Source organism: Girardinichthys multiradiatus, chromosome 3 (genome assembly GCF_021462225.1).
Source record: "Girardinichthys multiradiatus isolate DD_20200921_A chromosome 3, DD_fGirMul_XY1, whole genome shotgun sequence".
Classification (NCBI taxonomy): Eukaryota; Metazoa; Chordata; class Actinopteri; order Cyprinodontiformes; family Goodeidae; genus Girardinichthys; species Girardinichthys multiradiatus.
This window is the reverse complement of record NC_061796.1, coordinates 40355222-40372004: the sequence shown is the minus strand read 5'-3', so window position 1 is coordinate 40372004 and position 16783 is coordinate 40355222. Positions and strand designations below refer to the sequence as shown.

The window sequence follows — 16783 nt, the reverse complement described above, 5'->3', positions numbered from 1 at the left end:
GTAACATCATATAATTGTGGTATAATTGTGTGTGATTGTTTTATTTATTTATTTTTTTCTGTACAAGCAACAATCTGCTAGGCAAGACAAGGAAAAGAAATCATGTAAATGCCCTCCATTTACCATTTTTCTTTGTTTTTGTGTCAGCTTATGCAGCCTCTGAATTATCAGCTATTACTTGTGTGAATCTCTTAATGTAGATTTCTGCCTCCTGCATGAAATATGCCTTATCTTCAAAACTGGCTGCAGCGCACCATTAAAATACTTTAAATATTAAGGACACATTCTCACCTCATTTCACATCCTTTGTGGAGGACTTTCCTTTTTCTCGGTTCATTGAAATTCAGGCGGTGTCAGTCTGTACCACCCTTGAAAAAAGGTCCGTAAATCTCATTATTACTCTAAAATCACAGCGGCAGCAGTCCTGTACAGAATATGTTGTAGCATATATAGCTCACCTGTTTTATCAGCTTGAGCCCTGCAGGGTTCATAAGCAGAGTCACATTTTGAACAGGTATCCAGAGGCAAGAGCAGCTGAGAAATAAGAGAATTATTGGAAAATCTAATCTGATGTTTTACATGATGTGAGTCAAAAGTACCAGAAATTATTAGAGTATGGTTTTAAACAGATGTGGTTGGAATTGGTTAACTGTTTAACATATCCCTGAGCTTAATCAGAGGCCTTTTTATCAAACAAAACCTACAAATTAGAACAATATCTTTTTATAATGTGCATTAAAAGCAAGGTTCTGCACATTAAAACTTCAAAAATTAAACACAAGTAGAAAGACAATAAAGGCAGACCTTATATTCATCATTCAAAATCCTGGCAAAATAGAAAGTTCTCTCAAGGTATTTCCTTCCACATTCCAAAAACATGTTAGGTTAATTGGTTTCTCGAAATGGCCCTTAGGTATGAGCGTGCATAGTTGTTTGTCCTGTGTCTGTGTTGCTCTGCGATGGACAAGCAGCCTGTGCAAGGTGCCGCACCTCTCACCCAATGACCGCTGAAGATGGGCACCACTCCCCATGACCCTGCAAAAACAAGCGAGTATAGAAAATGGATGGATATTGTAAATGGCAAAAAATATGGTGAGGGCTAAAAGTATTTGCAATGACACAAATATTGTATTTATGTCAGCTTTAACCTTTATGTATTTACCCTGGTATACTGGAGCACAATAAAATATTTGACAAGTTTAAAAGGATTTGTAACCATTGCAAATAGGCAGTGTTTGCAGTGTTGTTACTATTTCTTGAAAGTTTACGATCTTTACCAGTTATTCCCCCTTTGTGGTTAAGCTTAAACATAGTTTATTTAATAACTTTGATTCTGTTAAATGCACACAGCAGCAGCCTACATCTATTAAAGCATCACATTAGTGAAATACATCCTTTCAATTCATAAATGTTGCTAAGACAAATTAGATTCAACACTCTTAGACACCTGGACTAAAGTATCGCAGAATAACCTGTATTAGTAAAAACCTTTTTAACGTTAAGCCCATGTTATCAGTAGTTTTTTCTCTAGTTTCCTTAAATATCAAATACTAGTTTGTCAGTTTGCCATCCGAACAGATGAAGATCCATTTACCCACTGACGTCGTCTTGTTGGACACCAGCCGAGTCATTTACAGCCAGGATTTGTCTGGATTTATGTGTCCGGCTGAAACCAATCACCTTCAAGTCTCAAATGCAAAAGGCCTCCATATCTGACACTTGTCAAGCCAGCTGGAAGTCAAAGCTGCCCTCTTAAGAGAAGTTTAAAGACATTAGCTGAGGTCAAGCCTATGGGGGCTGATCACTTCGTGAGGCAGTTACAAAGTCTGAAGAGAGGCGAGACGTCCAGTAGGCAACGTGTCAAATGATGTGAGAAAGTCTTTTCACTCAACACAGAGAAAATTTTTAGTTAATTGTAGATTGAAGTTTAGATACATGCATTTCACATTTTGGCAAGATAAAATAATTCATTTTTTTGCAGTTTTTATCATTCAGAAATGTTAGTCGATATCCGAAGAGAAAGTTGGATATCTGTTCATGTCATTGGTTAAAGAGAGAACTTCCCTACTCATAATAATTAAGTGGATTTTTCAGTCCTCAACTTTTTTTTTTTTTTTTTGGAATTCAGATTTTACTTTAAACTAAGATTTTATAGAAATCATTTATGTTTGGTGTTTGGAAGGCATACATAACATCCACGTCTATAGCCCTTGCCTTTACCTGCAGGCGACTACATGAGGTTGCGACCATCGCGGTATGCTAACCATGAATACATCCCAAAAAAGAAAAATCTCAAAAGAAAACAGAGTTTAATTCTGCTTGGACAAACCATAGAAAATATAACGCTGATAGACATTTTCAAAACAAGCACTCAGCTTTTTCTCCAAAGAGGATGAGAGCACTCTGCAAAGCACCTGTCTACCTTTCGAATTTTAAGTATACTTAAACAGCTAAGTTGCAACTGTGTTTTTTATATGAAAGTGGGCTACATCTTATTTTAATTGTATACAAATATGAGAAGGACTTAAAAATGCCTGCGTAATTCAGTGTTTATTTTGAAGTAGGCCTACACACACACTGTTTGGGAAATCTTTTTTGTAACAGGTAAAATAATAAAAAATGTAAAGATTTACTAGATGTGTTACCTTTTGCGGGATGAAGATCAGCTCCTCCAAGTCCGAGTCCATGGTACTCGACCGGAAAAGGGTGGCTTGTCCTCTTCAGGTTGGAGGGGAGTTCCTGCCTCAAGTGGAGGAGTTCAAGTATCTCGGGGTCTTGTTCACGAGTGAGGGAAGAATGGAGCGGGAGATCGACAGACGGACCGGTGCGGCTGCCACAGTAATGGGGGCGCTGTGCCAGTCCGTTGTGGTGAAGAGAGAACTGAGCCGAAAAGCGAAGCTCTCGATTTACCGGTCGGTCTACGTTCCTACCCTCACCTATGGCCATGAACTTTGGGTCACGACCGAAAGAATGAGATCCTGGATACAAGCGGCTGAAATGAGTTTCCTCCGTAGGGTGGCCGGGCACTCCCTTAGAGATAGGGTGAGAAGCTCGGCCATCCGGGAGGGGCTTGGAGTAGAGCCGCTGCTCCTCCACATCGAGAGGAGCCAGTTGAGGTGGCTCGGGCATCTATACCGGATGCCTCCTGGACGCCTTCCTTGGGAGGTGTTCCTGGCACATCCCACCGGGAGGAGGCCCATGGGACGGCCCAGGACACGCTGCAGGGGCTATGTCTCTCGGCTGGCCTGGGAACGCCTTGGGCTCCCCCTGGAGGAGCTGTGGGGAGAGGGACGTCTGGGTGTCTCTGCTGAGACTTCTGCCCCCGCAACCCAGTCCCGGATAAAGCGGAAGACGACAACGACGAGTTATCTTTTGCGGCTCCAGACTATTTGGCTGTGGTGGAAGAGAAAGCAAAATGGCTCTTTAGGTAATAAAGGTTGCCGACCCCTGGTTTATAGGGAGAAGAGGCTTTCCCTTGGCCAACTTTCCTAGTGAGCCTTGCTTTTTCTAGCTTTTCCTTAACTTTTCTGTCATGAACCTTCTTTTCATTACGTGTCAGGCATACTTCTGGGGGCAGATTTTCCCTACCAAGGGGATATCTGAAGATAGTATCCTAATTGCTTGTTTGACTTTATTAAATTAAACTGTAGCCTGCAGTCTCAGATGGAGCTCTTAGTTTTTTTGTTTCTGTTGGCATTGTTAAATCTGACATTGGATTGACAAATGATGGATGTCTTCAATGTTTTCTACTTTTGAATACTTAGCCTTCCAGATTGGTCATCGCTGATGTCTTTCTAGCTTGACATTGTGTTAACATACACCTCCAAGCTTCAGACCAACAAATGCTAAAATGACTGCTTTTATAGAGGTGGTTACACTTACTGACGACCAGTTAATTAACTGCATTTCCTTAGCAGCATGTGTCTGATAGTTTACCTCTTAACCCGATGGAAGCAGCTGGGGTGTACATAATATTTTCCTTTAATGTATTGAAAATCATGAAAATGTCCCCTGTGAATAAAAAACATTTGTTTTTACATTTTGTAATTTTTTTGGAAGAAATATACCGAATGAATCAATTTAGTGGGTGAATTTAGGATCAGTGAACAAAAGCCCCACCAAGTTTTTAAGCTAGATTAATTTACTGAAAGTGCAACATATCTTTATGCCTTTTGATTCTACTTTCATTTTTCTAGACCACTCCTAGAACTATTAGACACTGATTTAATTGATGAAAATTGAAGAAAGAACCAAAAGTGCATTTGCATTGCATCAGCTTTGTTTATCAGATGTCAAATTGATATGCAGTTGTTTGGTTCTGTCTGTGTATAAGTCCTAATTAAAGGATAATGAGCCTGGTAGCTCAGATTAGATCTATCGGCACTAGCTGACAAAATATATTTTTTATGTAATAATGGAATAATGTTCAACTTATGAGATGGTTTGTTCATCTCTCTTTTCCCCAAGACGATATGCTTTATTGAACATAGAGTTAATGCAAGTTGTCGTGTTTTTGCAAAAAGTAGAAAAACTACCACTGATGTACGAAGCCTCTTAAAACAGTAAAATACTTTTGTATTAAATCGTGCTAAAAATGGTGATGTAATGACTGGCTGCACCTAAAATATGTGACTTGTGGGTTTACACGAGCACACACATGGACATAGTTCTTATCTCCTTGGCACAGGATTTCTTCTCCATCAGGGGGTAATCTCCCAGCACACGGAGACTGAGAGCCAGACGGTGGCTCAGGGAAAGTTGTTGCAGCAGCTTCCAGTTTTCTCCTTCTCCTCTTGCTCATACATAAATGACATGATGTAAAAGGGTGGAAGATACCCCCAGGCAAGGATTTTGAATCAGCTTACCACCTCCTGAATCTTAACCCTAATCTTTATGGTGAAGTAGCTTCGATCTGACCTCAGTTCAGTATCAGACACCGAGTGTTTTTCATCTAGCATTTCCCAAGCTAAAGCTCTGTGACCTTTGGTGTGGAATTGATGGAGAAAATGGATAAAAAAAGGCTTACTTTTCTTTTGCCTGCTGGAAGTAATTTCTGATATTTTATAACAGTGATGATAAAATCATGTTTGTTATTATGATGATGTTTATTAGGTAAGCATCTCAACCTCTTAACTGCAGCCCACAAACACTAGCTTCCATATAATAAGATGTTGGTTTCAAATAATTAGAAATATAAAAGAACAAATATAAACCAGCTGAACTAGCATGATTTCATATTTATTTTAATATATGCGTGGTCTAATCTCTTTGTAGGTATCAAGTTGGATGTTCAGCTTTCCTTTTTCCATTGTGAACACAACCATTTATTTTCTAATAACAGTGAGTATGGCTTTACAGCTTGTAGGTCTAGTTTTCACCTAAATTAGTATGTTTTTGCAAATATGCAGCTAATTAGGATAATTTATTGGACGTGGAACTTTTTTGTGGAACTTTTTCCTTAGGTGAACAAGTGCAGGACAAAGTTGAACCATTTCTGTAAATCCTAGGTAGGTAATAAATGCAAACTTCCCTTTTTAAAAATGAAAATCTTTTTGCTTCTGTGTACCAGTGAACCATTTCTTAACCTCAAGCGGTTCAATGTGCATGTCTCTGCCACATGGTGGAGCCTGCCAGGGGTTGGCAGCCAGCTCCCTGCAGCGACTGCATCAAAAGACAGGTTTTACTGTTGTTCTATGGACATCACAACCATATCAAACTGGCAGCTTTTCAATGGTAAAATTGATGGAGGCTGGGCACCAACACTGGATCTGGCTTTGGTTCTTTAACACAAAGAAGCACTACAAAACTGCTTTAAAAGGAAAGAAATATGAGATTTTATACATTCCTTATAAAAATGCATGCATGATAATTACATGACTGCAAAAGCTTAATATGTCAATTATGGTACAAAATCAAAGATCTGTTTTTGCTAAATTGTAAAAAGCATAATTTTTGACAGTTATTCCTTGTATCACAGTTTAAGGTTTAAATACTATTAATTCTTCTATGCAGTGTTTGAAAAAGGGCCCTTAGAACCTGCATTCAGAAATCACAGCAAGAGACTTTTCTCTCAGGGGACACAAGAAAAGTTGGTCTGCATTTTGAAAAATGTTTTAAAATTTTTTTTTGCTTCATTAAGTTTGAAAAATTGACTGAAGCTTGTGTTGTGCTAGTGAATAACATTTTACTTTACATGATTTACAAACAAAACATTTTTTTTACTTTAGTGTACAAGTCAAGGACAAGGGCTGCATGGCTGATTATTTTTCTAGAACCTGATCTAAACCTGATCAGTTAATCTAATAAAACAATCTTCCTCCATAATGTTTTTTTTTTTTTCCACAATGAAAGTCCACATTTTTTGATTGACATGAAGTAAAATGTAAACAAAGATTTTAATTTAATGTATGAAAGATATGTATACAGTGCCACCTCTAGCATGACAAAAAAAAAAAAAAAAGTCAGTAATTTTTTTCGTATTCAAAATAATATGATGAGGTTAAACTAGAAACCGCAACCCACTATGGAAGTAGTGGTAGAAATGACTGACTGACTGAACTAGCAATAATCAAAAGTAGGTCTCAGTTCAGTCATAAGTGCAACTCTAGAGGAAAAATATAGTTTTTCTACCAATTTATTACGAAAAGTCGAAGACTGTAACTTACAAATGAATTACATCAACTACACATTAAGTCTGTCTGGTTTAATTTAATTCCTTTAGACAATGTCATGTACACAAATAAAATGTGAGTAAAATCGGAAAAGTAAAATTCTTTTAACTTGCAATCTGCACACTAGCACATGCAAGCACAGCGATAATTCAAACGTGTTGAAAAAAAAACACTTTTATTTAAATATGAATCAAATGTTTTATCTGCCAAATTTGTTTCAAATCTATAGCTCAGACAAAACCAGCCATTGGCTCAGGCATCACTAGACCACGACCACACACCAATTTGGAGCAAAACAGTCCAACATTAATAGAAAGGTTTCAGAAAATAAAATGTTAAGTAAAAATGTTGGAACTTTAGGGTCAATGTTGTTAATTATTTCATCCAGTCGTGGCAGCCCTAAAAACTCTGTAAATCCCAAGCGGTAACAAATGCAAACCTATCTTCTATTAGGAAAAAATATGTGTTCTGTGTCCAAGCAATGAAACAACTTCATACCCACAAGCAGTTCAGCACACCTCTCTGCAGCATGTTGATGTCTGCCATATGTTGGTAGATGCAGCCAACTGCCTACAACGACTGCTTTAAAACACAACTTGTAAAGATTGCTTTGTGGACATTGCATTCACACTGAAATCTGGCAGCTTTTCAAAGAGACATGGCAGGAAATTGGGCACAGATGCAGCATCTGGCTCTGGTTCTTTAAGACCAACAAACTAATTTTTTCCCAGTCCTTTGTGAAATTATTTTTATTTTGGGTGAAAGTTAAAAAATGCTGGTTAGGTAGGTACAGGTCCTTCTCAAAATATTAGCATATTGGGATAAAGTTCATTATTTTCCATAATGTCATGATGAAAATTTAACATTCATATATATTAGATTTATTGCACAATAACTGAAATATTTCAGGTCTTTTATTGTCTTAATACGGATGATTTTGGCATACAGCTCATGAAAACCCAAAATTCCTATCTCACAAAATTAGCATATCATTAAAAGGGTCTCTAAACGAGCTATGAACCTAATCATCTGAATCAACGAGTTAACTCTAAACACCTGCAAAAGATTCCTGAGGCCTTTAAAACTCCCAGCCTGGTTCATCACTCAAAACCCCAATCATGGGTAAGACTGCCGACCTGACTGCTGTCCAGAAGGCCACTATTGACACCCTCAAGCAAGAGGGTAAGACACAGAAAGACATTTCTGAACGAATAGGCTGTTCCCAGAGTGCTGTATCAAGGCACCTCAGTGGGAAGTCTGTGGGAAGGAAAAAGTGTGGCAGAAAACGCTGCACAACGAGAAGAGGTGACCGGACCCTGAGGAAGATTGTGGAGAAGGGCCGATTAATTTTGTGAGATAGGAATTTTGGGTTTTCATGAGCTGTATGCCAAAATCATCTGTATTAAGACAATAAAAGACCTGAAATATTTCAGTTAGTGTGCAATGAATCTAAAATATATGAATGTTAAATTTTCATCATTACATTATGGAAAATAATTAACTTTATCACAATATGCTAATATTTTGAGATGGACCTGTATATTATGGTCATGGAAAAGTGTTTTGTAAGTCATGGTCCCCTTTCTGCTCTTTAGTGAAAAGGTATTCTGATTATTTTTAATCCATGACCTCTGGTCTGATTCCACAGAATGAAAACAAATGAACTCCAAACAACAATTACCTTCCACTAAAGAGAACATTCGATCTGTGTTTAATAGTAAAGACATTGTGGTCATGAAATCTGGCTCTCTATGACCTATCCTGCTGTTGCTCTGCCTGTCTCTGCTGTGCTCTTCCCCCTTTCTTTGTGTGCATTTCTGACGGTGTCTCCGTCTGCCTGCTCTGTGCGTGGCTAATAGAGCTATTTCCCCTGTAATTACAGCGGGTCAGACCCAAAGACAGCAGAAGCCTAGTGTCCCCCCTCTCCTCTCCATCACCTTCCAGATAACAGGTAGGTGACTTTATCCATGCTGAAAACGAAGCCTGACCCATCTCTCACAGCACCACTGTTTCCCGTTTCAATCGTCTGTGCTTTTTATCCTCTCTTCACTTGACTTCCGGCACTGCAGTTACCCCCTTTGTCTTGTCTTTTCTCCTTCAAGTTCCTCTTAGACACCTCTCTCTACCTTTACCATTGATCACCCGTCACCTTTTCATTTGTATTTTATTTTTAAATAACAGCCGTCTTTAAACAGTTAAATATCCCTTAATTTAGTACTTATAGGAACTTAGAAAGCAGATTTTAACTCAGAATCATAATTCTTACAAATTGTATCTATCTTGTCTGTCACCGGGTACCTGCCCGGTGCTGCTACACAGATTTTAAAAGTGGTGGTAGAGGCTCCTTCAGTGTTTGTGTAACTGAATGTTGCCAGCCAGGAAAAGCCTTGGCAGACTCCATCAACTCAGCAGGACACTAACTAATATGTTCTTAATAAAAGTATCAAACATTGATACAATAAGGTGTCAAACATGAAGGACACACTTTTATATCCAGATCTCATAATAATGACTTACAGTAAGGCCATGTCAAGACAATTCCAGGTATTTCTCAACATGGAAATTGATATTTAATCCTCCCATTCATACAGAGTTATTTTAAAAACACTTTTCAGGCGTGGTGGTGGCATAGGGGTAAAGCGCAGGACCCATGTATGGAGGCTACAGTCCTGAACGCGGCCTTCCCGCCCCGTTGACCTTTGCTGTATGATTTCCTCTCCTCTCCACCCCATTTACTGTTGGCCAAGTTACAAAGTAAGGGTCACTAGTGCCTCAAAATGAAAAAAAGCACTTTTCAAAGAGCACATTTTTCTAAAACTCTACTTGTTTTGTACATATGTAGATTGGATTTCTGGAGTTTATCAAGATCAATGATGTTTAGGCCAACATTGTCCCTCTGTAGTGGTGTAGTCTTCGTCTTTAATATGGGGGACCCGGGTTAGAATCCTGGTTGCAACAGGTCATAAAAACTCTTACTGTGGTGACCCCTGAATGAGGGGGCAGCGAAAAGGGACTTACCTACTTACATGTTGAGGCTCATTCTGCCTTTCTGTTTCTATAAATATTTTTAACGTCTGTCTCTATTTGTTCTGTCTGTTTTAATTAAAGTTCAGTTGTAAGCTGAAGAAGTTTATCACAGAGTGGAATAAGTAAACTCTGTCAAAGCAAACACAAGCTGTGACTGTTTTGGAAGAATTTTTAGGCTGGAACTCACAATCTCCTTTTTAAAATTTGATGTTTATGTATTCCCACCTGCTACTGCATAGGAATTATAGTATTTTTGGATTGGAATCCTACGGACAATGTTGACACAGAAAAATGATGAAACTTATAGTGATTCAAATGAATTTTCACAGTACAGAAGCCGAAGTTTTACTGAACAAGAAGAAATCGCATGCCAACTGCACCAGGATGCCCTTTACCGAGACAGACTTCTCTTTAACAAAATATTACATCATGTTTTCTTATCGATTGATGCCACAAGATCTCATTACACCCCTAATCTCCTGCATTTTTTCAGATGAGAAGAAGTATGTCACAGGTTGGAAGAAAACAGCCCTGTGTTGATCAAAATGCTTTGCCAACCTTACTTTCTAAGTTGGGTTAATGGCTTGGATACAGCATAGACTGGGTGGGGGAAACATCTGCACTCAAGAATTTTAAAGGTTAACACTTCCCTGATTTGCAATGCTAACACAAAAAACAAAAAACGAGGTTACATTCAAAGAAGCAACCAACTAATATTATTCCTTTAATTTTTTTAAATGGAATTGATAGAAACAAAGTTTTTACTTTTTGTTCATAATTTTTGTTTCCACAAAAGAGATCCCGTACTGACACGTCTGACGATTTGGCGATAAATTTAATTCTCTTTGTTTTTTATCATCCTCTCTCGTCTTTGTAGGTTTCCCCTTTCCTTTATTTCCTCGTCTCTTATCCTTGTATTTGTGGAGCACCGATCCTGACAAAATTAAAAATAAAAGCAGAAATATATATATTTTGTTTTTCCTTTTCCTTAGACGTGTTTTCATCAAGAAATGTCAATATTTTATTTTTCCTTTTCCTTACACATGCCTTTGTTCTTTTTACATTTCCTCGTCTCTCTTTTTCCTTTACCGTATGCATTTCTGCTTCATTATGCAAATGAGGAGGGCTGCCTTCTTCTCTCCAGCTCCTCTACTATTGGTCAATAAACAGGAAGAAGGAGGATCCATGTGCAGGCCGAGGGTGTGTCCCAATTCAGGGGCTGGATCCTTCCAAGTCCGTACTTGTGGGCTGATTACGTCACAGTGCGGCGCGGAAGGTCTCTGAAATGCGGTTGACAAATGTGTCCTTCTTTTGCCTGATTTGAAAGATGCATTGAGTATCCTTCGCGGTCCATCTTTTCCCATGATTCATTGCGGGTTGAAGCGATTTGGTCAAACAAGGGCAGCCATGGCGGACCACAGTGGCAAAAGCTGTGAGTAAACTGTGAAATATTACACTTTCTGTGACACAAATGAGCTTTTACAATGTTTTTGGTGTGGGAATATAACTGTGTAGACGTGAAAAATCTGCTTGATTTATCAAGACATCGCTTAATTTCAAACATGCTCCGACGTTTTCGGAGTTTTCCGCTCCCACCATAGTAACTGCCGGCTTGCCTCGCCAGCCCTACCGGCGGTGGGGCGAGCTAGCCCGGTAGAGGTCTGACCGGACTATCGGCACTGAGCTCCTGCTGCCAGTCATCACAGTGAACACAACGTTAAACACAAGTGATTTCTAACAGTTTTTTAGTATTATTTTAATTTATTGTGTCACTTGTTCATATAAGTCGATTTGACATTGCAGGTGATATTAAAGTTAACCTGAATAAATGGACAATTTTATGTAATCCTACTGTATCGCTGGAGAGTGTGATTGAGAATAAATAAGCTTTTAAATATTCATTTTTGATAAAGAAATATGCTATATGTGTTTTTAAAAGTATATTTATAATTCAGCTAGCATTATAATTCGTGATTCCAAGTACAGCTGAAGAGAAATACAAGTTCAAATGCAAGCAAATCTCAGTAAAGAAGTGAAAAGTTTGAAAGAGCTTGTTTTAGGCATTTGCATATAAATATTTTAATATGTTCTGCAAATTAAGACAAATTAAATTAAATATTAAATTTCATTAGAAAAGACTTTTTTACACTAATATTAAGCAAGATGGATTTTTGTTTTTGTTTTTATTATTTAGGGACAAAGAAGCTGACGGGCCAGTTTATTAAGCTCAGGGGTGAGAATGACCACCTTTTTACTGGAGCTAAAAACTCAGCCACCGTGGCTTGGAGGTACAATAACAACATTCTTTGCAGTCAGTTTCTGTCCAGTTTCAAAAACTCCTATCTTTCTAACTTTCATAAATATCCATCCAGTGATTAACATACTTCTTTTGGTTTTCCCTTTTTCCTTTTGCTTGTTTAGGACAATTCTGGAGAAGATGGGCCAACAGGGGAAGGTCACACCCTTGCAGGCCCAAAAAAAACTGGGACAATATGAAAACGAAATATAAAGTATGTTCGGAACTTCTCATGTCACACACCAATAAAAAATATTTCTAAAAGTCTTATTGGTTTCTCTGTTTAGTCAACTCTTTTTTTGGATGATGGATGAAAGAAGCATCACAAACATCTGCAGACCACCTGTGTGATGCTTCGCTCACCAACCAGAAAGACAGACCGCAGGTCTCAGTTGCAGCGTCCCATCCATGTCTCTGACCTTGCGAGAGATTTAGCCACACCGCCAGAGACTTTCTGTTCAGAAAGACATCTGCCTCTTTGTTCTGTTGAAGAGGTTTTTCCAGGAACCGGTCACTCAGGTTGATCCTGCTGTCGCCATTGTAAATATTTGTACATAGTTTTATTTGATGCCTTTTGTCTTGTAATCTTGATCTGTTGGAATGCTGTTCTTTCCACATTCTGTTTAAAATGCTATTTGTAAATTTGCTATTTTTCAAAATAAACTGTGTTTAGAAATTTAAATGAAGTTGATGGTATTGTTAGATCAAATGGAAATAAAATACATTAATGACAAACACAATAATGGAGTCCTGGGGACTCCATTCTTCTGCTGGGGGACTTCAACGCCCACGTGGGAAACGACAGTGACACCTGGAGAGGCGTGATCGGGAGGAATGGCCTCCCCAATCTGAATCCAAGCGGTGTTTTGTTATTGGACTTCTGTGCTAGTCACGGATTGTCCATAATGAACACCATGTTCAAACATAAGGGTGTCCATCAGTGCACTTGGCACCAGGATACCCTAGGCTGGAGGTCAATGATCGACTTTGTTGTCGTATCATCAGACCTTCGGCCGCATGTTTTGGACGCTCGGGTGAAGAGAGTGGCTGAGCTGTCCACTGATCACCACCTGGTGGTGAGTTGGATCCGCTGGAGGAGGAGAAAGCCGGACAGACTTGGCAGGCCCAAGCGCATAGTGAGGGTCTGCTAGGAGTGTCTGGCGGACCCCTTGGCCAGGGATGTATTCAACTCTCACCTCCGGGAGAGCTTTGATCGGATTCCGAGAGATGTTGGAGACATAGAGTCCGAATGGACCATGTTCTCCACATCTATTGTCAATGCTGCTGCCCGTAGCTGCGGCCGTAAGGTCTGCGATGCCTGTTGCGGCGGCAATCCCCGAACCCGGTGGTGGACACCGGCAGTAAGGGACGCTGTCAAGCTGAAGAAGGAGTCCTATCTGCTGTGGTTGGCTTGTGGGACTCCTGAGGCGGCTGACGGGTACCGTGGGGCCAAGCGTGCCGCGGCCCAGACGGTGGCTGAAGCAAAAACTCGGACCTGGGAGGAGTTCGGTGAGGCCATGGAGAAGGACTACTACCGGTTGGCCCCGAAGCGATTCTGGCAAACCGTCCGGCACCTCAGGAGGGGGAAGCAGTGCTTCGCCAACACTGTTTACAGTGGGGGTGGGGAGCTGCTGACCTCGACTGGGGACATTATTGGCCAGTGGAAGAAGTACTTCGAGGATCTCCTCAATCCTGCCATCACGCATTCCCTGGTGGAAACAGAGGCTGGGGACTCAGGGTTGGACTCTTTCATCACCCAGGCTGAAGTCACCGACGTGGTTAAAAAGCTCCGCAGTGGCAAGGCTTCGGGGTTGGATGAGATCCGCCCTGAGTACCTCAAGTCTTTGGATGTTGTGGGGCTGTCATGGTTGACACGCCTCTTCAACATTGCGTGTCGGACGGGGACAGCGCCTTTGGATTGGCAGACTGGAGTGGTGGTCCCCTTACATAAGCAGGGTGACCGGAGGATGTGTTCCAACTACAGAGGATCACACTCCTCAGCCTCCCTGGTAAGGCCTACGCCAGGGTATTGGAGAGGAGAGTCCGGCCGATAGTCGAACCCCAGCTTCAGGAGGAGCAGTGTGGTTTTCGTCCCGGCCGTGGGACACTGGACCAGCTCTATACCCTCTACAGGGTACTCGAGGGTTCATGGGAGTTTGCCCAACCGGTCCACATGTGTTTTGTGGACCTGGAGAAAGCATTCGACTGTGTCCCTCGTGATGCCCTGTGGGGGCCATGGTTCTCGACCGGAAAAGGGTGGCTTGTCCTCTTCAGGTTGGAGGGGAGTTCCTGCCTCAAGTGGAGGAGTTTAAGTATCTCGGGGTCTTGTTCACGAGTGAGGGAAGAATGGAGCGGGAGATCGACAGACGGATCGGTGCGGTTGCCACAGTAATGGGGGCGCCGTGCCAGTCCGTTGTGGTGAACAGAGCTGAGCCGAAAAGCGAAGCTCTCGATTTACTGGTCGGTCTACGTTCCTACCCTCACCTATGACCATGAACTTTGGGTTATGACCGAAAGAACAAGATCCCGGATACAAGAGGCTGAAATGAGCTTCCTCTGTAGGGTGGCCGGGCACTCCCTTAGAGATAGGGTGAGGAGCTCAACCATCCGGGAGGGGCTCGGAGTAGAGCCGCTGCTCCTCCACATCGAGAGGAGCCAGTTGAGGTGGCTCGGGCATCTATACCGAATGCCTCCTGGACGCCTTCCTCGGGAAGTGTTCCAGGCACATCCCACCGGGAGGAGGCCCAGGGGAAGGCCCAGGACACGCTGGAGGGACTATGTCTCTCGGCTGGCCTGAGAACGCCTTGGGCTCCCCCCGGAGGAGCTGGAAGAGGTGTCTGGGGAGAGGGACGTCTGGGCATCTCTGCTGCCCCCGCGACCCGGTCCCGGATAAAGCGGAAGACAACGAGTACGAGTATGACAAACACAACTTAGAAATGTATTAGAACAGCTTAAAACTTTAAGAAACTATCTGAACAAAACATATATATTTCTTATATAGCACCTTATTTTGGTACCATTATTTCTAAGATGGAAAACAGTCTGTCCATTCTCTGTGCCCTTATGTCCTCCCTGATCAAATCCATCATCTCTGTCCCTCTTTCTTTTCTGACCCCTTCCTGCTGGCTCACTGTCTTCCTTCTCCGTCTGGTTGCCCACCGCTCCACTTGGCCCTGGAGTGTCCTCAAGGATGGAGGCAATTAGGACAGGAGGTGTTGTGGAAGACCTCTGTCCCAACACCTCATCCATAAGGACAAGCAAAGGCCAAGTAGCAGCAGTGGGCTTTTCACTGACTCCCTCTCCTGACCCTGGATACTTGCAATCCTAAAGTTAGAAGGAAGAAAAAAAGAGTTGACTAAACAGAGAAACCAATAAGACTTTTAGAAATATTTTTTATTGGTGTGTGACATGAGAAGTTCCGAACATACTTTATATTTCGTTTTCATATTGTCCCAGTTTTTTTTTGGGCCTGCAAGGGTGTGACCTTCCCCTGTTGGCTCATGTTCTCCAGAATTGTCCTAAACAAGCAAAAGGAAAGAGGGAAAACCAAAAGAAGTATGTTAATCACTGGATGGATATTTATGAAAGATAGGAGTTTTTAAAACTGGACAGAAACTGACTGCAAAGAATGTTGTTATTGTACCTCCAAGCCACGGTGGCTGAGTTTTTAGCTCCAGTAAAAAGGTGGTCATCCTCACCCCTGAGCTCAATAAACTGGCCCGTCTGCTCATTTGTCCCTAAATAATAAAAACAACAAAAAAAATCCATCTTGCTTAATATCAGTGTAAAAAAAAGTATTTTTAAATTTAATTTAATTTAATATTTAATTTAATTTGTCTTAATTTGCAGAACATATTAAAATATTTATATGCAAATGCCTAAAACAAGATCTTTCAAACTTTTCACTTCTTTACTGAGATTTGCTTGCATTTGAAATTGTATTTCTCTTGAGCTGCACCTGGAATCACGAATTATAATGCTAGCTGAATTATAAATATACTTTTAAAAACACATATAGCATATTTCTTTATCAAAAATGAATATTTAAAAGCTTATTTATTCTCAATCACACTCTCCAGCGATACGGTAGGATTGCATAAAATTGTCCATTTATTCAGGTTAACTTTAATATCACCTGCAATGTCAAATCGACTTACATGAACAAATTACACAATACATTAAAATAATACTAACATAAACTGTTAGAAATCACTTGTGTTTAACATTCACTGTGATGACTGGCAGCAGGAGCTCAGTGCCGATAGTCCGGTCAGATCTCTACCGGGCTAGCTCGCTCCACCGCCAGTAGGGCTGGCGATGCAATCCAGGAGTTAATAAGGCAGAAGCGGAAAACTCTGAACATGTCGGAGCACATTTGAAAGGATAAAGCTTATAGTAAGGATGTCTTGATAAATCAAGCAGATTTTTCACGTCGACACAGTTATATTCCCGCACCAAAAACATTGTAAAAGTTCATTTGTGTCACAGAAAGTGTAATTTTTCACAGTTTACTCACAGCTTTTGCCACTGTGGTCCGCCATGGCTGCCCCTGTTTGACCAAACCGCTTCGACCCGCAATGAATCATGGGAAAAGAATGACTGCAAAAGATACTCACAATGCATCCTTCAAATCAGGCAAAAGAAGGACACATTTGTCGGCCGCATTTCAGAGACCTTCCGCGTACTTGTGGGCTGATTACGTGTGACGTAATCAGCCCACAAGTACGGACTTGGAAGGATCCAGCCCCTGAATTGGGACACACCCTCGGCCTGCACATGGATCCTTCTC

At 40.9% G+C, this 16783-nt stretch overlaps 1 protein-coding gene across 3 annotated transcripts in view; it reads left to right on the top strand.

Annotated features, from left to right (window-relative positions):
- The window catches only part of LOC124865681 (thrombospondin type-1 domain-containing protein 7A), a 305007-nt gene that overhangs the window by 152738 nt on the left and 135486 nt on the right, over positions 1 to 16783 (top strand). For 2 of the 3 annotated variants that reach the window (XM_047360998.1, XM_047360996.1), the window contains exon 5: positions 8554 to 8622. The exons of the other annotated variant lie outside the window; for it this stretch is intronic. In XM_047360998.1, the coding sequence (XP_047216954.1) occupies positions 8554 to 8622 (69 nt within the window). The remainder of the gene's footprint in view (positions 1 to 8553; positions 8623 to 16783) is intronic. 3 annotated transcript variants of the gene reach the window in all.